The following is an 18,186-nucleotide window of genomic DNA, read 5'->3' on the forward strand; positions in this document are numbered from 1 at the left end:
TCCTGCCTGTATATGAACTTAGATAATGGATGGCTGTAGCTCAGTGCTGCTCTGCATACACAGTTTCGAAGGGAAGGGGCGGTATAAATGTAAACTACTTTAAATGTAAACTGCTTTACTGGAGCAGAGGGAAACGATCCCACAGTTGGGACCCTCCTCCCAGATGATGTTGTGGTATCCTCTCGCACTGAGGATACTTCTTTGGGGGAGGGTACTCCAGTTATTAGGAAGAGACAGGTATTAGTAATGGGCAATTCAATCATTAGAAACATAGATAGCTGGGTTTGCAATGATCAAGAGAACCGCATGGTGACTTGCCTGCCTGGTACGAAGGTTGCAGATCTCTCAAGATATCTAGATAGGCTTATGTGTAGTGCTGGGGAGGAGCCGGTGGTCGTAGTACATGTAGGTACCAACAACAGGGGGAAGGATAGGAGAGAGGTCCTGGAGGCCAAATTTAGGCTGCTAGGTAAGGACTAAAGTCCAGGACCTTTATGATAGCATTCTCTGAAATGCTTCCAGTTCCACACACAGGTCCAGTTAGACAGGCAGAACTGCAGGGCCTCAATGCGTGGGTGAGATGATGGCGTAGGGAGGAAGGGTTTAGATTTATTAGGAACTGGGGAAACTTTTGGGAGAGGGGGAGCCTATATATAAAGGATGGGCTCCACCTAAACCAAAACGGAATCAGATTGCTGGTGCTTAAAATTAAAAAGGTCGTAGAACAGTTTTTAAACTAAGGGCTGGGAGAAAGCCGATAGGTGCAGAGGAGCATGTGATTCGGACATCCCTTAGAGGAGGATCTATAAATGAAGATTCCCTGTGTCCTAATAAGGAGGAGAGGATGGAAAATGATAAAATACAGGGAGGATCTGATGAGAAACAGTCAAATGAAAAAAGTCCCATTCAATTACGTCATGCAATAGGGGACAGCCAAAAAATTACAAGTTTTTAAAATGCTTATATACCAATGCTAGAAGTCTAAATAATAAGATGGGTGAACTAGAGTGCCTAGTATTAAATGAGGATACTGATATAATAGGCATCACAGAAACCTGGTGGAATGAGGATAATCAATCGGACACAGTAATACCAGGGTACAAAATATATCAGAAGGACAGAACAGGTCGTGCTGGTGGGGGAGTGGCACTATATGTGAAAGAAAGCATAGAATCAAATGAAGTAAAAAATTTTAAATGAACTAAATTGTACTATAGAATCTCTATGGATAGTAATTCCATGCTTGAAAAATAAGAATATAGCAGTAGGGCTATATTACAGACCACCTGACCAGGATGATGTTAGTGACTCTGAAATGCTCAGGGAGATTAGAGAGGCTATTAAAATAAAAAACTCAATAATAATAACAACGGGGGATTTCAACTATCCCCATATTGACTGGGTACATATCATCTCGGAAAGGGATCCTGAAATAAGGTTTCTTGACACCTTAAATGACTGCTTCTTGGAGTAGCTAGTCCTGGAACCCACAAGAGGAGAGGCAATTCTTGATTTAGTCCTAAGGGATGCTGAAATAAGGTTTCTTGACACCTTAAATGACTGCTTCTTGGAGTAGCTAGTCCTGGAACCCACAAGAGGAGAGGCAATTCTTGATTTAGTCCTAAGTGGAGCACAGGATCAGGTCCAAGAGGTGAATATAGCTGGATTGCGTGGTAATAGTCACCATAATATAATTAAATTTAACGTCCCTGTGGCGGAGAAAACTCCACAGCGGCCCAACACTGTAGCATTTAATTTCAGAAAGGGGAACTATACAAAAATGAGGATGTTAGTGAAACAGAAATTAAAAGGTACAGTACCAAAAGTAAAATCCCTGCAAACTGCGTGGAAACTTTTTAAAGACACCATAATAGAGGCTCAACTTAAATGTATACCCCACTTTAAAAAACATAGCAAGAGAACCAAAAAAGAGCCACCGTGGCTAAACAACAAAGTAACAGAAGCAGTAAGAGGCAAAAAGGCATCCTTTAAAAAGTGGAAGATAAATCCTAATGAGGAAAATAGAAAAGAGCATACACTCTGGCAAATGAAGTGTAAAAATATCATTAGAAAGACCAAAAAAGACTTTGAAGAACAGCTAGCCAAAGACTCCAAAAGTAATAGGAATTTTTTTAAAAAATACATCGGAAGCAGAAAGCCTGCTAAACAACCAGTGGGACCACTGAACAATTGAGATGCTAAAGGAGCACTCAAAGAAAATAAGGCCATTGCAGAGAAACTAAATGAATTCTTTGCATCGGTCTTCACTGTTGAAGATGTGAGGGAGATTCCCAAACCTGAGCCATTCTTTTTGGGTGACAGATCTGAGGAACTGTCCCAAACTGAGGTGTCATTAGAGGAGGTTTTGGAACAAATGGACAAACTAAAGAGTAATAAGTCTCCAGGACCTGATGGTATTCACCCAAGAGTTCTGAAGGAACTCAAATGTGAAATTGCAGGACTACTAACTGTCATCTATAACCTATCATTTAAATCAGCTTCTGTACCAAATGACTGGAGGATAGCTAATGTGACGCCAGTTTTTAAAAAGGGCTCCAGAGGTGACCCTCGCAACTACAGGCCAGTAAGCCTCACTTCAGGACCAGGCAAATTGGTTGAAATTATCGTAAAGAACAAAATTGTCAGAAACATGGATGAACATAATTTGCTGGGAAATAGTCAACATGGTTTTTGTAAAGGGAAATCATGTCTCACCAATCTACTAGAATTCTTTGAGGGGGTCAACAAGCATGCGGACAAAGGCGATCCAGTGGATACAGTGTATTTAGATTTTCAGAAAGCATTTGACAAGGTCCCTCACCAAAGGCTCTTAAGCAAAATAAGCAGCCGTGGGGTAAGAGGGAAGATTCTCTCATGGATTGGTAACTGGTTAAAAGATAGGAAACAAAGGGTAGGAATAAATGGTCATTTTTCAGAATGGAGAGGTGTAAGTAGTTATGAGGAGAGGCTGAGGGAACTGGGGATGTTTAGTCTACGGAAGAGAAGAATGAGGGAGGATTTGATAGCTGCTTTCAACTACCTGAAAGGGGGTTCCAAAGAGGATGGCTCTAGACTATTCTGAGTGGTAGCAGATGACAGAACAAGGAGTAATGGTCTCAAGTTGCAGTGGGGGAGATTTAGGTTGGATATTAGGAAAAACTTTTTCACTAGGAGGGTGGTGAAACACTGGAATGCGTTACCTAGGGAGGTGGTGGAATCTCCTTCCTTAGAAGTTTTTAAGGTCAGGCTTGACAAAGTCCTGGCTGGGATGATTTAATTGGGGATCGGTCCTGCTTTGAGCAGGGGGTTGGACTAGATGACCTCCTGAGGTCCCTTCCAACCCTGATATTCTATGATTTTATGGTGTCCCCCAGGGATCTGTACTTGGCCCAGTCCTATTTAACATATTCATAAATGATCTGGAAAAAGAGGTAAACAGTGAGGTGCCAAAATTTGCAGATGATACAAAACTACACAGGATAGTTAAGTCCCAGGCAGACTGTGAAGAGCTACAAAAGGATCTCACAGAACTGGGTGACTGGGCAACAAAATGGCAGATGAAATTTAATGTTGATAAATGCAAAGTAATACACATTGGAAAACATAATCCTAACTATACATATACAATGATAGGGTCTAAATTAGCTGTTACCACTCAAGAAAAAGATCTTGGAGTCATTGTGGATAGTTCTCTGAAATCATCCACTCAATGTGCAGCGGCAGTGAAAAAAGCGAACAGAATGTTGGGAATCATCAAGTATGGGATAGATAAAAGATAGAAAATATCATAATACCTCTATATAAATCCATGGTATGCCCACACCTTGAATATTGCATGCAGATGTGGTCGCCCCATCTCAAAAAAGATATATTGGCATTGGAAAAGGTTCAGAAAAGGGCAACAAAAATGATTAGGGGCATAGAACAGCTTCCGTATGACAAGAGATTAATAAGACTGGGACTTTTCAGCTTGGAAAAGAGGCGACTAAGGGGGGGATATGATAGAGGTCTATAAAATCATGAGTGGTATAGAGAAAGTAAATTAGGGTATGTCTACACTACGAAATTAGGTTGATTTTATCAAAGTCGATTTTTAAAAATCGATTTTATACAGTCGATTGCGTATGTCCCCACTAAGCGCATTAAGTCGGTGGTATGAGTCCTCACTACTGTGGCTAGCATCGACTTATAGAGCGGTGCACTGTGGGTAGCTATCCGACAGTTCCCACAGTCTCCATTGCCCATTGGAATTCTGGGTTAAGCTCCCAGTGCCTGATAGGGCAAAAACATTGTCGTGGGTGGTTTCAGGTACATGCCAACTGTCGCCCCTCCCTCCATGAAAGCAACGGCAGACAATCGTTTTGCGCCTTTTTTCCTGGGTTACCCGTGCAGATACCATACCATGGCAAGCATGGAGCCCACTCAGCTCACCGTCACTGCTGCTGTTGTGAGCATTGTAAACACCTTGCGCATTATCCTGGAGTATATGCAGAACTGGGCTAAGAGACGTCAGCACAAGGAGGATTTTGATGAGGACATGGACACAGACGTTCCTGAAAGCACAGGCTGTGGCAATTGGGACATCATGGTGGCAGTGGGGCTGGTTGATACAGTGGAACGCTGATTCTGGGCCAAGCAAACGAGCACAGACTGGTGGGACTGCATAGTGTTGCAGGTGTGGGATGATTCACAGTGGCTGCGAAACTTTCGCACGCTTAAGGCCACTTTCCTGGAACTCTGTGTGTTGCTTTCCCCCACCCTGAAGTGCAGGAATACCAAGAAGAGAGCTGCCCTGACAGTTGAGAAGCGAGTGGCAATAGCCCTGTGGAAGCTTGCAAGGCCTGACTGCTACTGGTCAGTCGGGAATCAGTTTGGAGTGGGCAAGTCTATTGTGGGGGCTGCTGTGATCCAAGTAGCCAATGCAATCATTGACGTTCTGTTGTTGGATCATATTAAAGAAGTTCTGTATTAAAATCACAAATGAGTTCAACTCCCCATAGTTTAAATCCCAGGGTATTACTAATTAAGAGATCTCTTGCATTTTGGTCTCTTGTTTTTACTGTTTCTCTTCCTCTCTGTGTGAAACTTGCAAGCTGTTAATTGTGTTAGTACATCCTAAGACAGAGTCCATTCTCAAAGCGATACTTTGTAACAACAGAAACAGGACACAGAGACTCCCCGCCCTTTTGGTGTATTTATCTCGCTTTGTTAACAATTGTGATTAAAATAGAGATAGAGAATGTATGTGGATGGATGCTTGGCGTGGATAATAAATGAATGATCAGGGAGGTGCCAGCCTAAGAATCCAGTGTACATCGTCTGAAGAAGGCGTCAAGTGGAAACAACCAGAGGACCCCCGGAGGGCAACACCCAACAGCCTCAAGGATGGGAGAACCGAAGAACAAGATAACATCTGACAGCATGGAGCTGTCAGGAATGTGCCATCTGCTGATTGATTCAGCAACAGCATGATGAAGCAATTCCCATAGACTGGCATAGGAAGAAATTCCTATAAAAATGGACTCTAGAAACTGAGAACTTTGGGCTCTGGTTCTGCAAACCAACTTCCAGGAGCGTCAGATGTGCATCTGACAAGGCCCTGCTCCCTCCTCATGTCCAAGCCACCTGGCCAGTGGCTTGGCACGAGCAACTCTAAGGCTGGTAACTATGTTAACAACCTTGCAGAACCTGTGTGTGTGTGTGTATGAATGAATGTGTGAATAAATATGAAATTGAATGGAATGTTATAGCTATAACTAACTGCTTATGATGATTCTTTCTGTATTCACAATAAATGTGGCATTTTGCCTTTTCCCTTTTAATAAGATCCTGCTGGTTTTTATTTTATTGGTATAACACTGTTATTAAGCGACTCTGGGAAATGTGCAGGTCATACTGGATGGCTTTGCTGCAATGGGGTTTCCTAACTGTGGTGGGGCAATAGACGGAACGCATATCCCTATCTTGGCACTGGACCACCTTGCCAACCAGTACGTGAACCACAAGGGGTACTTCTCAATGGTGCTGCAAGCACAGGTGGATCACAAGGGACATTTCAGCGACATCAATGTGGGATGGCCAGGAAAGGTGCATGACGCTTGCATATTTAGGAACTCCAGGCTGTTCAAGCAGCTGCAAGAAGGGACTTACTTCCCAGACCAGAAAATTACCATTGGGGATGTTGAAATGTCAATAGTTATCCCTGGGGACCCAGCTTACCCCTTGCTCCCATGAAGCCTTACACAGGCAGCCTGGACAAGTAGTAAGGAGTAGTTCAACTATAGGCTGAGCAAGTGCAGAATGGTGGTAGAATGTGCCTTTGGACATCTAAAAGTTCGCTGGTGCTATTTGCTGAGTAGGTCAGACCTCAGCGCAACCAACATTCCCATTGTTATTGTTGCTTGCTGTGTGCTCCATAGTATCTGTGAGAGTAAGGGGGAGACATTTATGGTGTGGTGGGAGGTTGAAGCAAATCACCTGGCATCCGATTTTGAGCAGCCAGACACCAGGGCGATTAGAAGAGTACAGCAAGGTGCGCTGCACATCAGAGAGGCTTTGAAAACCAGTTTCATGACTGGCCAGGCTTCAGTGTGTCAGTTGTGTGTGTTTCTCCTTGATGCAAACCTGCCCCCTTTGTTGATTTTAATTCCCTGAAAGCCAACCACCCTCCCCACTTCAAAATAAAGTAACTATTGTTTTGAAACCATGCATTCTTTCTTTATTAATTTAAAAAAAAAAGAGATAACTGACAAGGTAGCCTGGGCGGGGGTGGGAGGAAGGGGGGATGAGGGAAGGACAAGGCCACATTGTTTATTGTAGCCACACTAAAAATCAAACTGTTTGAATAACAGCCTTCTGTTGCTTGGGCCATCCTCTGGAGTGGAGTGGCTGGGTCCCGGAACCTCCCATCCTGCGTTTTTGGGCGTCTGGGTGAGGCGGATATGGAACTTGGGGAGGAGGGCATGTGGTTATACAGTGGATGTAGTGGGGGTCTGTGCTCTTGTTGGCTTTCCTGCAGCTCCAACAGATGCTTCATCATCTCAGTTTGCTCCCCCAACAGACGCTTCATCATGTCCATTTGCTCCCCCATTAGCCTCAGCATCGTGTCCTGTATCCGCTCTTCACGCTCACTTAATTCTTTCCTGGCCTCTACCACTGAATGCCTCCATGCATTAAGCTGTGCCCTATCAGTGCGGGAGGACTGCATGAGCTCGGAAAACATGTCATCACAAGTGTTTTTTTCACCTTCTGATCTGCGATAACCTCTGGGATGGAGATGATAGTGGGAGCATAGAAACATTTGCACCTGGGGGGAGATAAAAAGGGAGAGTAAAATTTAAGATGATACATTTCTGAAAACAAAAGGGAGACTCTTTCACAGTGAATCAAGCAATTCACAGCAGACAGCATATGTGCTTTAGGTACAAGGTTGCATTTTGCCTTTTATATTGAGCACCTGCTGGTATGGTGACACACGGCTGGGCAACAGAATTCAGTTTCCAGTCAGCCATGGGAAGCCTTTTGGTATGTGGGGTTGGCTTCTTACGCCTTCATAACATGTGGGAATGTTTTCAAACTGCAGCGCCCTCCTTTCCCAGAGCAAGCAATGGGCTGGGTTTCACATTTAAAAGGAGGGGCTGCGGTTTTCGAGTGGATGTGAAGCACATACCTACCCCCACCCCACTGCGTGGCTATTCTCCAGGATGATCCCTTCACCCCTCCCCCCCATCACATGGCTATTCTCTGAGATGATCCCTTTTATCCAGATGGAAACAGCCCAGCATGAACGGAGTCCTTTTACTGTTCCCTTACAAAAATTCCCCTATTTCAACCAGGTGACCATGAATGATATCACTCTACTGAGGCTAACACAGAAAGATACAGACCGAATGTTGCTTGAATGCAACCAAAACCCAGGACCATTCGCTGCCATGCTTTGTGCTGCAATGATTCCAGAATACTTGCTACTGGCTTGACATGGTAAAGTATCCTACCATGGAGGACGAAATAAGGCAGCTTTCCCCAGAAACCTTCTGCAAAGGCTTTCAGAGTACCTCCAGGAGAGCATCCCAATTCTTCAGGGCAAATCAAACATTAAACACAATTGCTTTTAAACCCTGTACTGTAGTTACAAATGTGCACTCACCAGAGGTGCCTTCTCCGGCTTCAGGGTCGGGGATCCCGCCTTGGGAGGGTATTGGCTCCAGGGTGATGAAAAGGTCCTGGCTGCTGGGGAGAACAGATTCACTGCTTGCCTGCTGCGCATTCTCCTCCTCCTCTTCCTCATCCCCATAATCCTCCTCCCTGTTGCATGAGACTCCCCCCTTGCAGGTGTCCACGGACAGTGGTGGGATAGTGGTAGGGTCCCTCCCTAGAATGCCATGCAGCTGATCACAGAAGCAGCATGTATGGGGCTCTGACTCAGAGTGACCATTTGCCTCCTTTGTCTTTTGGTAGGCTTGCCTGAGTTCCTTAACTTTCACGCAGCACTGCTGTGTGTCCCTGTTGTAGCCTCTCTCCACCATGCCCTGTGAGATTTTGGCAAATATATTTGCATTTCTTCTTTTTGATAGGAGTTCAGCCTGCAGAGATGCTTCTCCCCATACAGCAATCAGATCCAGTGTCTCTCTTTTGGTCCATGCTGGAGCTTGTTTGCGATTCTGGGGGGACTGCATGGTCACCTGAGCTGCTGAGTTCACCGCGCTGACCAAACAGGAAATGAAATTTAAAAGTTCCCGGGGCTTTTCCTGTGTACCTGACTAGTGCATCGGAGTTCAAAGAGCTGTCCAGAGCGGCCACAATGGAGCACTCTGGGATAGCTCCTGGAGGCCAATACCATTGATTTGCGTCCGCACTACCCCAAATTTGACCCAACAAGGTCGATTTTAGTGCTACTCCCCTCGTCGGGGAGGAGTAAAGAAGTCGATTTTAAGAGCCCTTTAGGTCGATGGAATGGAGTCGGTTGTGTGGACGCAGTCATTTTTAAATCGACTTAACGCGGCTAAATTCAACCTAACCACATAGTGTAGACCAGGCCTAAGGAAGTGTTATTTACTCCTCCTCATAATATAAGAAAAAGGGGCCACAAAATGAAATTAATAGGTAGCAGGTTTAACACAAACACAAGAAAGTATTTTTTCACGCAACGCACTGTCAACCTCTGGAACTCCTTGCCAGAGGGTGTTGTGAAAGCCAATACTATAACGGGGTTCAAAAGGGAGCTAGATAGATTCATGGAAGATAGGTCCATCAGTGGCTATTAGCCTTTGCCAGAAGCTGGGATTGGGTGACAGGGCATGGATCACTTGATGATAACCTGTCTGTTCATTCCCTTTGGGGCACCTGCCATTGGCCACTGTCAGAGGACAGGATACTGGGATTGATGGACCTTTGGTCTGACCCAGTATGGCTGTTCTTATGTTCTAATTGTTATTTTAAACAATTCAGGGCAAACTTCTCCAATCCAGATGCCCAAAGTTGGGCTCCTAAATCCATATTTAGACACCCAAACAAGTGGCCTCATTTTCGAGCACGTCCACTTCCCTCCCTCCAACTCCCCTGCCTCCCCCCCTCTAGTCTCACTTTCTCCTCTTCATTCCCACACACACCCCACTTCTCTGATCTAGTTCCCACCACTTCCCTGCCGCTTTGCCTCTCTCATTCTCTGATCCTGGAAGACTTTTATAATGTCACATCCCTGGTCTGCACTGGGAAAAGGTGTTAATTAATACACCTTTAGCTAACTCATTTGCTAAACACACCTCATTCTTTCCTGTGAAATGCCTTGTGCATGAGCAAAAGCCCGTGCTGATTTTGCAAACAGCCATCTCTGTGAAACAAGGAGCTCAGAAAACCCACCACTGCGGCTGAAAATTCATGGGAGACTGGGGAAAAAACTGAACCACAAAAAATATCTGATTAAGTAGGAACAATATACAGAAGCATGATTGTTAAGTAGCATGGGGCACGGGTCACTTGCTGCAGGATTCTCTGCTCCTTGAAGTCTTTAAACTACGATTTGAGGACTTCAGTAGCAGAGATATAGGTGTGAGGTTTTTTGCAGGAGTGCTGGGTGAAATTCTGCGGCCTGCGTTGTGCAGGAGGTCAGACTAGATGATCATAATGGTCCCTTCTGACCTAAATATCTATGAATCTATGAATCTAAGTACAAAAAATATCTAATGTTGAGCCTTCCAAATTCTCAAAGAAAATCCTTCCAGCCAATCTCAAACACCCCATTGTGCAGCTAAATCAGATACTCCAATTCAAAGTTAGAGGGGGTAGAAACCAGGGCAAGGTTGGAAGTCCAGACTCAGCCATAACTCTGAAGTCACTACCAGTGCCTCCACATTAAGTGTATAGGTTTGAGACATATTGATAAATGTGAATACACACAATTTTTGCAAGTATAAAAATTAGTCAATTCAAATTTATACATATACAAATTAAATGCTTATAATTTACAAGAAAATGTCTGAAGCTGGATGTGGAGGTGGGGCAGTGGATGGAGGTGGAAGGAATCTGCTTAGGACTTAAATCAGGGTCTCAGGAATAGAGCTAGCTCAGGAAACAATTGATTCTGCTTTGTTTTGAACTTTACACTCTCAGAAGAGACAGCTTCAAATGATGCTGAAACCTCCTGGTGCTCAAGACTGCAATGTTCTTGCTGCTTCACGTGCAGCAGTGCCATCGGAATCGTTATACCACGGCTGTACAAGCTAGCATGCAACTATGGGACCTTTAAGGACCAGTGACAGTTGGAGGTCAACTCATCTATCAATGAGACCTCTCAACACATGAGTTCAGTCTCACACTCATATCTAATTGGCTGGTTTCTTGCTCTGGTGAAGACACTGGACAACCATCAACCACATTAGACTGTTACATGCACAAATGGAAAATCAAGGATTTGCCGCAGGTGTGAATGTGGAGACCTCCCAACCATTGGACACACTGTGAACAAGTGCCCCATCTTTTCATTTCCAGGAGGTATCAAAAAAGTGCACTCTGCATCTCCTGAAGCCCTCGACTGGATTTCACAACTTTCTATTAACTTGTCAATGTTGCTATTTCCATATGAAAGAAGCAGAGGTGAAAGTAAGCCGGTACACCCCAGTACAATGTACCAGCAAGCAGCAGAGGTGAGTTATATGGGCTCATGGCTCCAGCAATATTGAGGGCCCAGGGACCCGGCTCCACCAATGTTCGGGGCCAGGTCTCCCACTGCTGCCCCCCCCCGCCCGCCTCCCCCGAGTGTCCCCTGGCCCTCCACCTTGCTGCCCCGCGCCTCCCTGAGTCCCTGGGCAGAGCATCCCCTGCAGCTCCATGCTGCCTCCCTGCATCAACTGCCGCCACAGGGTCCTAGTGCCCCCTATCCACTACTGCCAGGGCAGGCTGCCCTTACCCTGCCCTTCCCCCTCAGACCCTTTCATTTTCTGGAGGGACCCTCCACCAGTACAGCCACCCCACCCCCCACCCATGGTCACCACTCCTGCCCCATGCTGGGCAAGGGGCAGTCCCATCCCCCACCCCCAGTGAGGCCACAATGAGGGGTGGCAGCAGCAGGGGACAAGGTGCCCATGTGATGGCAACCCCCCCAGCACCCATCACAGGAGAGGTGAGGGAGATTCCTGGACCTGAGAGGGGCCCTAGGAGCACATGCAGTGACAGTGGTGGGGGTGAATATGCTGCCGGGGGGGAGAAGGGGGCCCCTACCCCAGAGCAAGTTGCTGCCGGTGGGGAGAGGGCTGGGGGGAATCCTCCTCTCTGGCTCCAGTCCCAGGGCAGCCTGCCTGTACCCCAAGCTCATTCCCAGCCCTGCCCCACCCAAGAGCCCATACTCCGAGCCAGAGCCCTCATCCCCCCACACCCCAACCCTCTGCTCTAGCCCTGAGCCTCTTCAACACCCTAAACACTTCACCTCCAGCCCCAGCCAGAGCCTTCATCCCCCCGCACCCTAATCCTCTGCCTCAGCCCTGAGCCCCCTACCACACCCCTGCACCCCTTATCCCCAGCCACACCCCAAACCCATCCCCAGCCTCACCCCACAGCTCTCACCCCTGCACCCCCTTCCATCCCCAAACTCCCTCCCACAACCTGCAACCCTTCCCTCCACATCCCAGGCCCTTTAAATAGCCACCAGAGTCCCACTGCCACTACCCCAGGGCTCCGGCAGCAGGGCTCCAGGGACAATTTAAAGGGCCCTGGAGGGTAGCGGCAGCCAGAGCCCTGGGCCCTGCCCTGGACCCCCAGGGATCTGTCAGCAATTTAAAAGGGCCTGGGGCTCTGCTGCAGTAGTGGCAGTTAGAGCCCCGGGCCCTTTAAATCTCCCTCCTTTAAATCGCCCCCGAGCCCCAGGGGTCCCAGCCACCTCTGCAGCTGGGACCTCAGGGGGTGATTTAAAGGGCCCGAGGCTCCCAGCTGCTGCTACCAGAGCCATAGCCCCGGGCCTTTAAATCCTGATTTAAAGGGCCCGGGAATTTAAAGGGCCCGGGGATTTAAAGGGCCCACCTCTTCTGGTAGAGGCCATGCCTCTTCCTGTTGAGGCCCCGCCCCCTCCTTAGGACGCCAGAGTACCAGTCCTTTAAGCTACTTTCACCCCTGGAAAGAAGAAAAGTTCCACACTACTGTCTCATTACAACCTATGGAGCTGCAACATGCAAATTAGCTCTAGAGAAAAGGTAATGATTGGGTGAGTTATTTCTTATGTTACAGTGGTCCCAGTTAGAAGTGATCTAAGCTGTTGACCTGGCCTTCTCTATGTCCTATATTATGGAGGTGCCAGTCCTGGCTTCACAGTTGAGTTAAGTTTTGTACTTGAAGCAGACATTCAATCTCTTTTTTATATATTTAAAAATACCATATCCTCCCCAAATTAGAGAACACGCTCTTTGAGAGTAGAATGAATGTTCCAAAAAATTACAAATCTATTAATTAGCTTTTGAATTAAAAGTAATGCATAATTGTTCCTCTAACAAATGTAGCTCCCTGTGAATGTGAGGATGAGAAGGATGGAGAAACTGAGTCAAACACTCCAGCTGCCATGCTCCACTGTAGCAATGCAAGTCAGCTCTAAACCCAGCTCAGTTGTCCAGTATTTTCTAGCAGCTTTGTACAGCTTTGGAATGTCAAAGCCTCCAGAGCACACAGGTGAATCTGGTCCTAAAAGCTCAGCATTTTAAAAATGATTTAAAATTGATACTATATATCTTCAAAACATCAGAACTATCACATTCTTGTTGGGTTTGCTGTTCGTTTATGACATTTTTAATAATTAAAAACTCCCAAGTTAATTCTCAAACAAAAACCAAATTAAGACGGAGCTAAGAAAGATGGTACATATCAGTAGCTGAAGGTAAAATACATTGCAGAGGTTGAAATTATTCCCAGAACAATGCCCTTTAGTGCCATCATGATAGGGGAAATAGAAAACATCTGTGCCTTTAAAAATCAGTTTCCTCCCACCTTCCCTTTGGCCCAATACCTAAGGGGAAATGGCATTAATTCCAAAGTCCTCTCAGAATGTCTGTCTACTAGGGACTGGCTCCTGTCATTGTTTTATTTTCTCCAAACATCTCTCTTAAAGAGCAGGTGTAAAAGGAGAACCTTTGAAGCAACCTATTTACCTGTAGGCCATCAGCTAAATCCACTTGCTAATGCATGCCAAGATTAACCCTTCAGAGATTTGCTCCATGTCCCTATAAGGCCAGCTGTGAAAGGGCAGTAGAACTCACATAGTGCAGTATTATTTCTCTTTTCCATTTGTGGATTTTTATGCATCAAAAGATCCACCTCTCTTCCCTCTAGGCTGCTGTCTTTTACCAACACCTTTATCGTAATAATTCTTTGTAATGCGGTGGTGTCATCCCCTGGATAGCATACTGGACTACGAGTCAGGAAACAAGGATTCTTGGCTTTGCAATCAGCTGTGTGAGCTTGGGAAAGTCTCTATGCCTTAGTATCTCCATCTGAGAATGGGGACCATGAGATTTACTGTCTTTGGTTATGTACTTTGAGATCTTTGGATATAAGAGTTAAGAGCTAAGCATGATTATTAGTTGCACTCCTTTGGGATCTTTCATCTAAAGATTTCAAAAAGTTTTACACTTATTAGGTATGCCTCACAATATCCTTGAAAATAAGGATTAGCCTTATTTTACAGATGGAGAAAGTGAGGTTCAGAGCAGTTAAGTGACTTTCCCAAGGCCAAGTAGTGAGACAGTAGCAGAGATAGAAACAGAAATTGAGAGTTCTGGTGCCCTTTGTGCTCTAACCACTAGAAAACACATCCTCCCTTTCTCGGGTCTGTAGTATAAGGGTTAAAAAAATTATTGTGCATTACAAGTCCATGAATAGTGATAATAGAGTCTCCCATTGAGTCTGACAGATAAGCTACCGTCATTATTAATTATTATTATTATTATTATTATTATATTGTGGGTCCTGAGACCAGCAAATATAATTTAAAATGGTTTTATGGAACTTTTTGAGTTATGTCATATAAATGCAAAAATATTCAGCATTATCTGTGCCAAAAGAACAAACACCATCCAGCAATTTCTTTTCCTTCACTTTAAAGATTTATATCCAGATTCAGCCCTGGGATGGATGTTTCCAACTTCTCTTGAAGTCAGTAGGAGCTGAGCAAAATCTGGCCATCCTAAATTACTGTGTTTAATACAAGCAACCGTCCTGTACAATCTAAGCAGCTAATGGTATGGGAGAAAAGAAATTATCTTTATTCTAAAAGCGAGGGTAGCTATTAAATACTGCTGTCCTAAGCGAGGAAGCCTCCTAATTCTTATTTAATCAATAATGGTATGAAGAGAAACATACAAGAAACTACCTGCAACAGCTGGACAGATGCTGCATCCAAAATAGTCCAAAATCTCGGATATCTTTCCCTGAAACCTGTAGCCTAAGTCTTCATAGACACAAACTTCCCAGTGAAGTGCAGGGTTGGTTTGTTTTTTGATTTCTTTCTTTCTTTCTTTTTGCTGCTTTGTTTATGTTTCGTAACTAAGCACTGAGTACTCTGGCAAGTGGCTAAGCAAGTGAACAATAAGTTTCCTTCTCTCAGTTGCACGCCCAGCCTAGCACCTCCTGGGTTGGAGTTGAGGGCAACGACATGGCTGCTGCATGTTGTTTACGCTTCTCTCTTTTTTCTTTCACTCTTTTTTGTTTTTGTTTTTTTGACAGTTCACCCTCCAGTTGAAGCAGTCGGCATTTAGCAGCTGGCTGAATGGGAATCTGTGGGGCCGTGGGCAAGTAAGAACTCAATTGGATTACCTGACGCACAAGGCAGCCTTAGCTCCAAAGCTCAGCAGCCGGTCTGCAGGCTGATGTCTCTTTCAGACCACAGCCGGTCCAAAGAGGGAGACTATGCACCAAAGAGCTGACTGACAGCCTAAGGTAGAGAATCTTTCTTTTATGATCAGGAAAATTGTCAGTCCTGAAGGACAGCAATGAGGGCTTTTGAGACACTTCCTAGGAGAAAAAACGAGTGAAAGTTACAAGGGAAAACAACTGACTGGATTGCAATGCAACGCTCAAAATAGGAAGAGAAAAATCAAGGAAAATCCTGTAATACCACAGGACAGGTCTGACTTGGGACTGGAGCACATAAAGAGGAAGGGATGTGAAAGCAGGGAAGCTTCCTGCAAAGCAGCACTGAGGTGAGCACCAGAGTGTAGAGAGGAGATAGCAACATCGGAGAAGGATTTCTTGGACTGATTCGATCAAACCTTCACATTCATTGTTTTTTTAAACTCTTCCAAAATATATTTCCTTTAGCATTTTATTTCATTTCTTCAGTTTTTGAGTAGTTTCCTTCTGGTTTCAGTTGAATGGTGTAAAACAGGCGATTTATTTTGGAGAATTAAAATAAAAGTTACATCAATAGATATCTTTCATCCCCAAATACCTACACAACCACCAAAATGCAGCCACCTCTGGGGTAGAACCAGATAGACAACTGGTGCTCAGCTTTCTGCACAGCACTGTGGGAAGGAGTGAAGCATACTGAGGCAAACCTGGCTCTTGTGAAAAGAACCATGGCATCTTTAAAGTTCATGCAGCATGGCCAGGGCCTTCTTTTTAAAGAATACCCACAGAGAGTACATTGGATCGATTTCAAATTGATGACACACCAGAATGAAGACATGATACAACACAGACCATATGGATGAAAGGCCAAAATTTATATTAACAAACTACCCAAAGGTGACTGTTAGCTAGCCCTTGCAGTCCAGTTATAAGGCAGACATGAGTCAAGACATACAGTACTTACCACCTTCATTAGGGTATTAGAAGCTGAAGCAAACCCTACTCCGTTCTCATCCCCCTCAACTTGTCAGGTGCCTTGGGAACTGCTAATCACACTTTTCTTCTTGATATCTTGTCCTCCCTTGGCTTCTAAGGCTCTCTGTGCTCACCTCTCTAATTGCACCTTCCACAGGGCTCTGTCATTGGTTCTCTTCTCTTCTCCCTCAGCACCTCACCTCTAGGAAATCTAATCCACAAACACAAATTCAACTTTCATCTCTATGCTGAAAACTCACAGATTTACTTCTCTACTCCAGACCTCCCTCCTTCCATCCAAACTAAAATCTCTGAGACATCTTTGACTCAGCCCTCTCTCTCGACCCTCACGTCCAGGAGGTGTCTAAAACTTGCCGAGTCTTTCTGAAGAACACCTCTGAGATACAGCCCTTCCTATCCATCCACACAGCTAAAACTTTTGTTCAGTCTGTCATCATCTCATGTCTCAATTACTTCAGCCTCCTCTTCTCTGGCCTTGAGAAATGCAATCCTGACCTGCTCGTATCTATTCAGAATGCTGCTGCAAAGATCATTTTTGTACCTTGCCATTTTGCCTGTATCACCGCTCTCTTTGCATCCCACCACTAGCTTCCTTTTCTCCATTGCTTGTCTTCTCTTACAAGGCCCTTCATGGCCTATCCCCAACATACCTAGCATGTCTCATTCACTATTGAAATGTCAGTTCCCATCTCTGATCTCTCCAGGAGGCCAGCCTCCATCACCCACTTCTTATGTTGTCAAACAAGCCCTTCAGTGCTTTCTCCCAAACAAAACCCTCTCAAAAATGGGTAGGCAGCTGGTGTTCTGAGGCCATCCTGCTGATCAATAGTATCTCATTGTTTCTTTGTATTCTCCTCTTTGTCTGAATCCATCTCTGGTCTCTTGTCTTGTGCTTAGATTGCAAACTCCTTGGAAATGACAGTCTGCTTTGAGGTTGTATAGCACCTAGCACAATGGGGTCCTGTCCATGACTGGGGCTCCTAGTTACTACCATAATACAAATCATAAAGTAGTGTCTGAAGATTAGGATTCAAACATACCCCCTAGCAGAGTCGACCTGATTGCCTTTCCCAAGGAAGTACCTGTCAGGGTCTGTGGAAGACCAGTGTTGGCCACCAGGACGTGGGCTGTCTGGCCTGATGGTCAGCATAGTGTTCAGGAACCGGAAGCCAATGGGCAGGACCAGTGTCAGGAGCCAGATGTCAGAGCTGTGGTCAGACAGGACAGAGGAGCCGAAGCCGAGTGGCAGTGTTGAGTTAGAAGCCAAAGAGCCAAACCCTTGGGTTGGAGGTGGAGCAGTTGGAAACCGGGGTGACAGGGTTCAGGGAATGGAACAAGGCTGAGGGCAGAAGCCAGGAATAGGATAGGGTGGAAGTCAGGAATCCAGGACAAGCCTGGGAGCCAGGTGGCAGACAGCAGGGTTTGTAGCAGCAGCAAGCCAGGATCTGATTTGTTGCCTGTGTTGCCTTCTAGTTTAAATAGTGTACTCAGCCCTAGCAGGGACTCCGGAGCTCTTCCAATCAGGTTCCGGTGGGCAGTACCTTTAGCGGAGCATAAGGCCTTAGGGCTCCCAATTCTCCAGTGATTAGTAGAGCCATTAGGTAGTGTTGTGAATGGAGCAGTGGCCCAAGAGTTTGTGGGCCCAGGTCAGGACTCGCACATCCGCACACCTAGGGACAAGCTCCCCCCATCTATCCATTCCTGCTATAGAAACAACAATTACAAGACTACACAGCCAGCCCACCAAGAGACTCAGCTAGTGCCCTGCCTGGCTCCAGTCCCCCACACATGCATCAAAATAACCCTTCTAACCGTGACCAAATACCCACACTGAAGGTTTCCAACCAACTGCTGCCCCATCTGTGT

The 18,186-nt window shown here is 45.6% G+C and overlaps 1 protein-coding gene across 1 annotated transcript in view; it reads right to left on the minus strand.

Annotated features, from left to right (window-relative positions):
* Positions 1 to 15,440, minus strand: part of FRMPD2 (FERM and PDZ domain containing 2) — a 129,956-nt gene extending 114,516 nt beyond the window's left edge. The window contains exon 1 of the mRNA XM_043551851.1: positions 14,846 to 15,440. Coding sequence (XP_043407786.1) covers positions 14,846 to 14,871 — 26 coding nt within the window. The 5' untranslated portion in view covers positions 14,872 to 15,440. The remainder of the gene's footprint in view (positions 1 to 14,845) is intronic.
* Positions 15,441 to 18,186: the final 2,746 nt, after the last annotated feature.

The sequence above is a fragment of the Chelonia mydas genome, chromosome 7 (genome assembly GCF_015237465.2).
Source record: "Chelonia mydas isolate rCheMyd1 chromosome 7, rCheMyd1.pri.v2, whole genome shotgun sequence".
Lineage (NCBI taxonomy): Eukaryota > Metazoa > Chordata > Testudines > Cheloniidae > Chelonia > Chelonia mydas.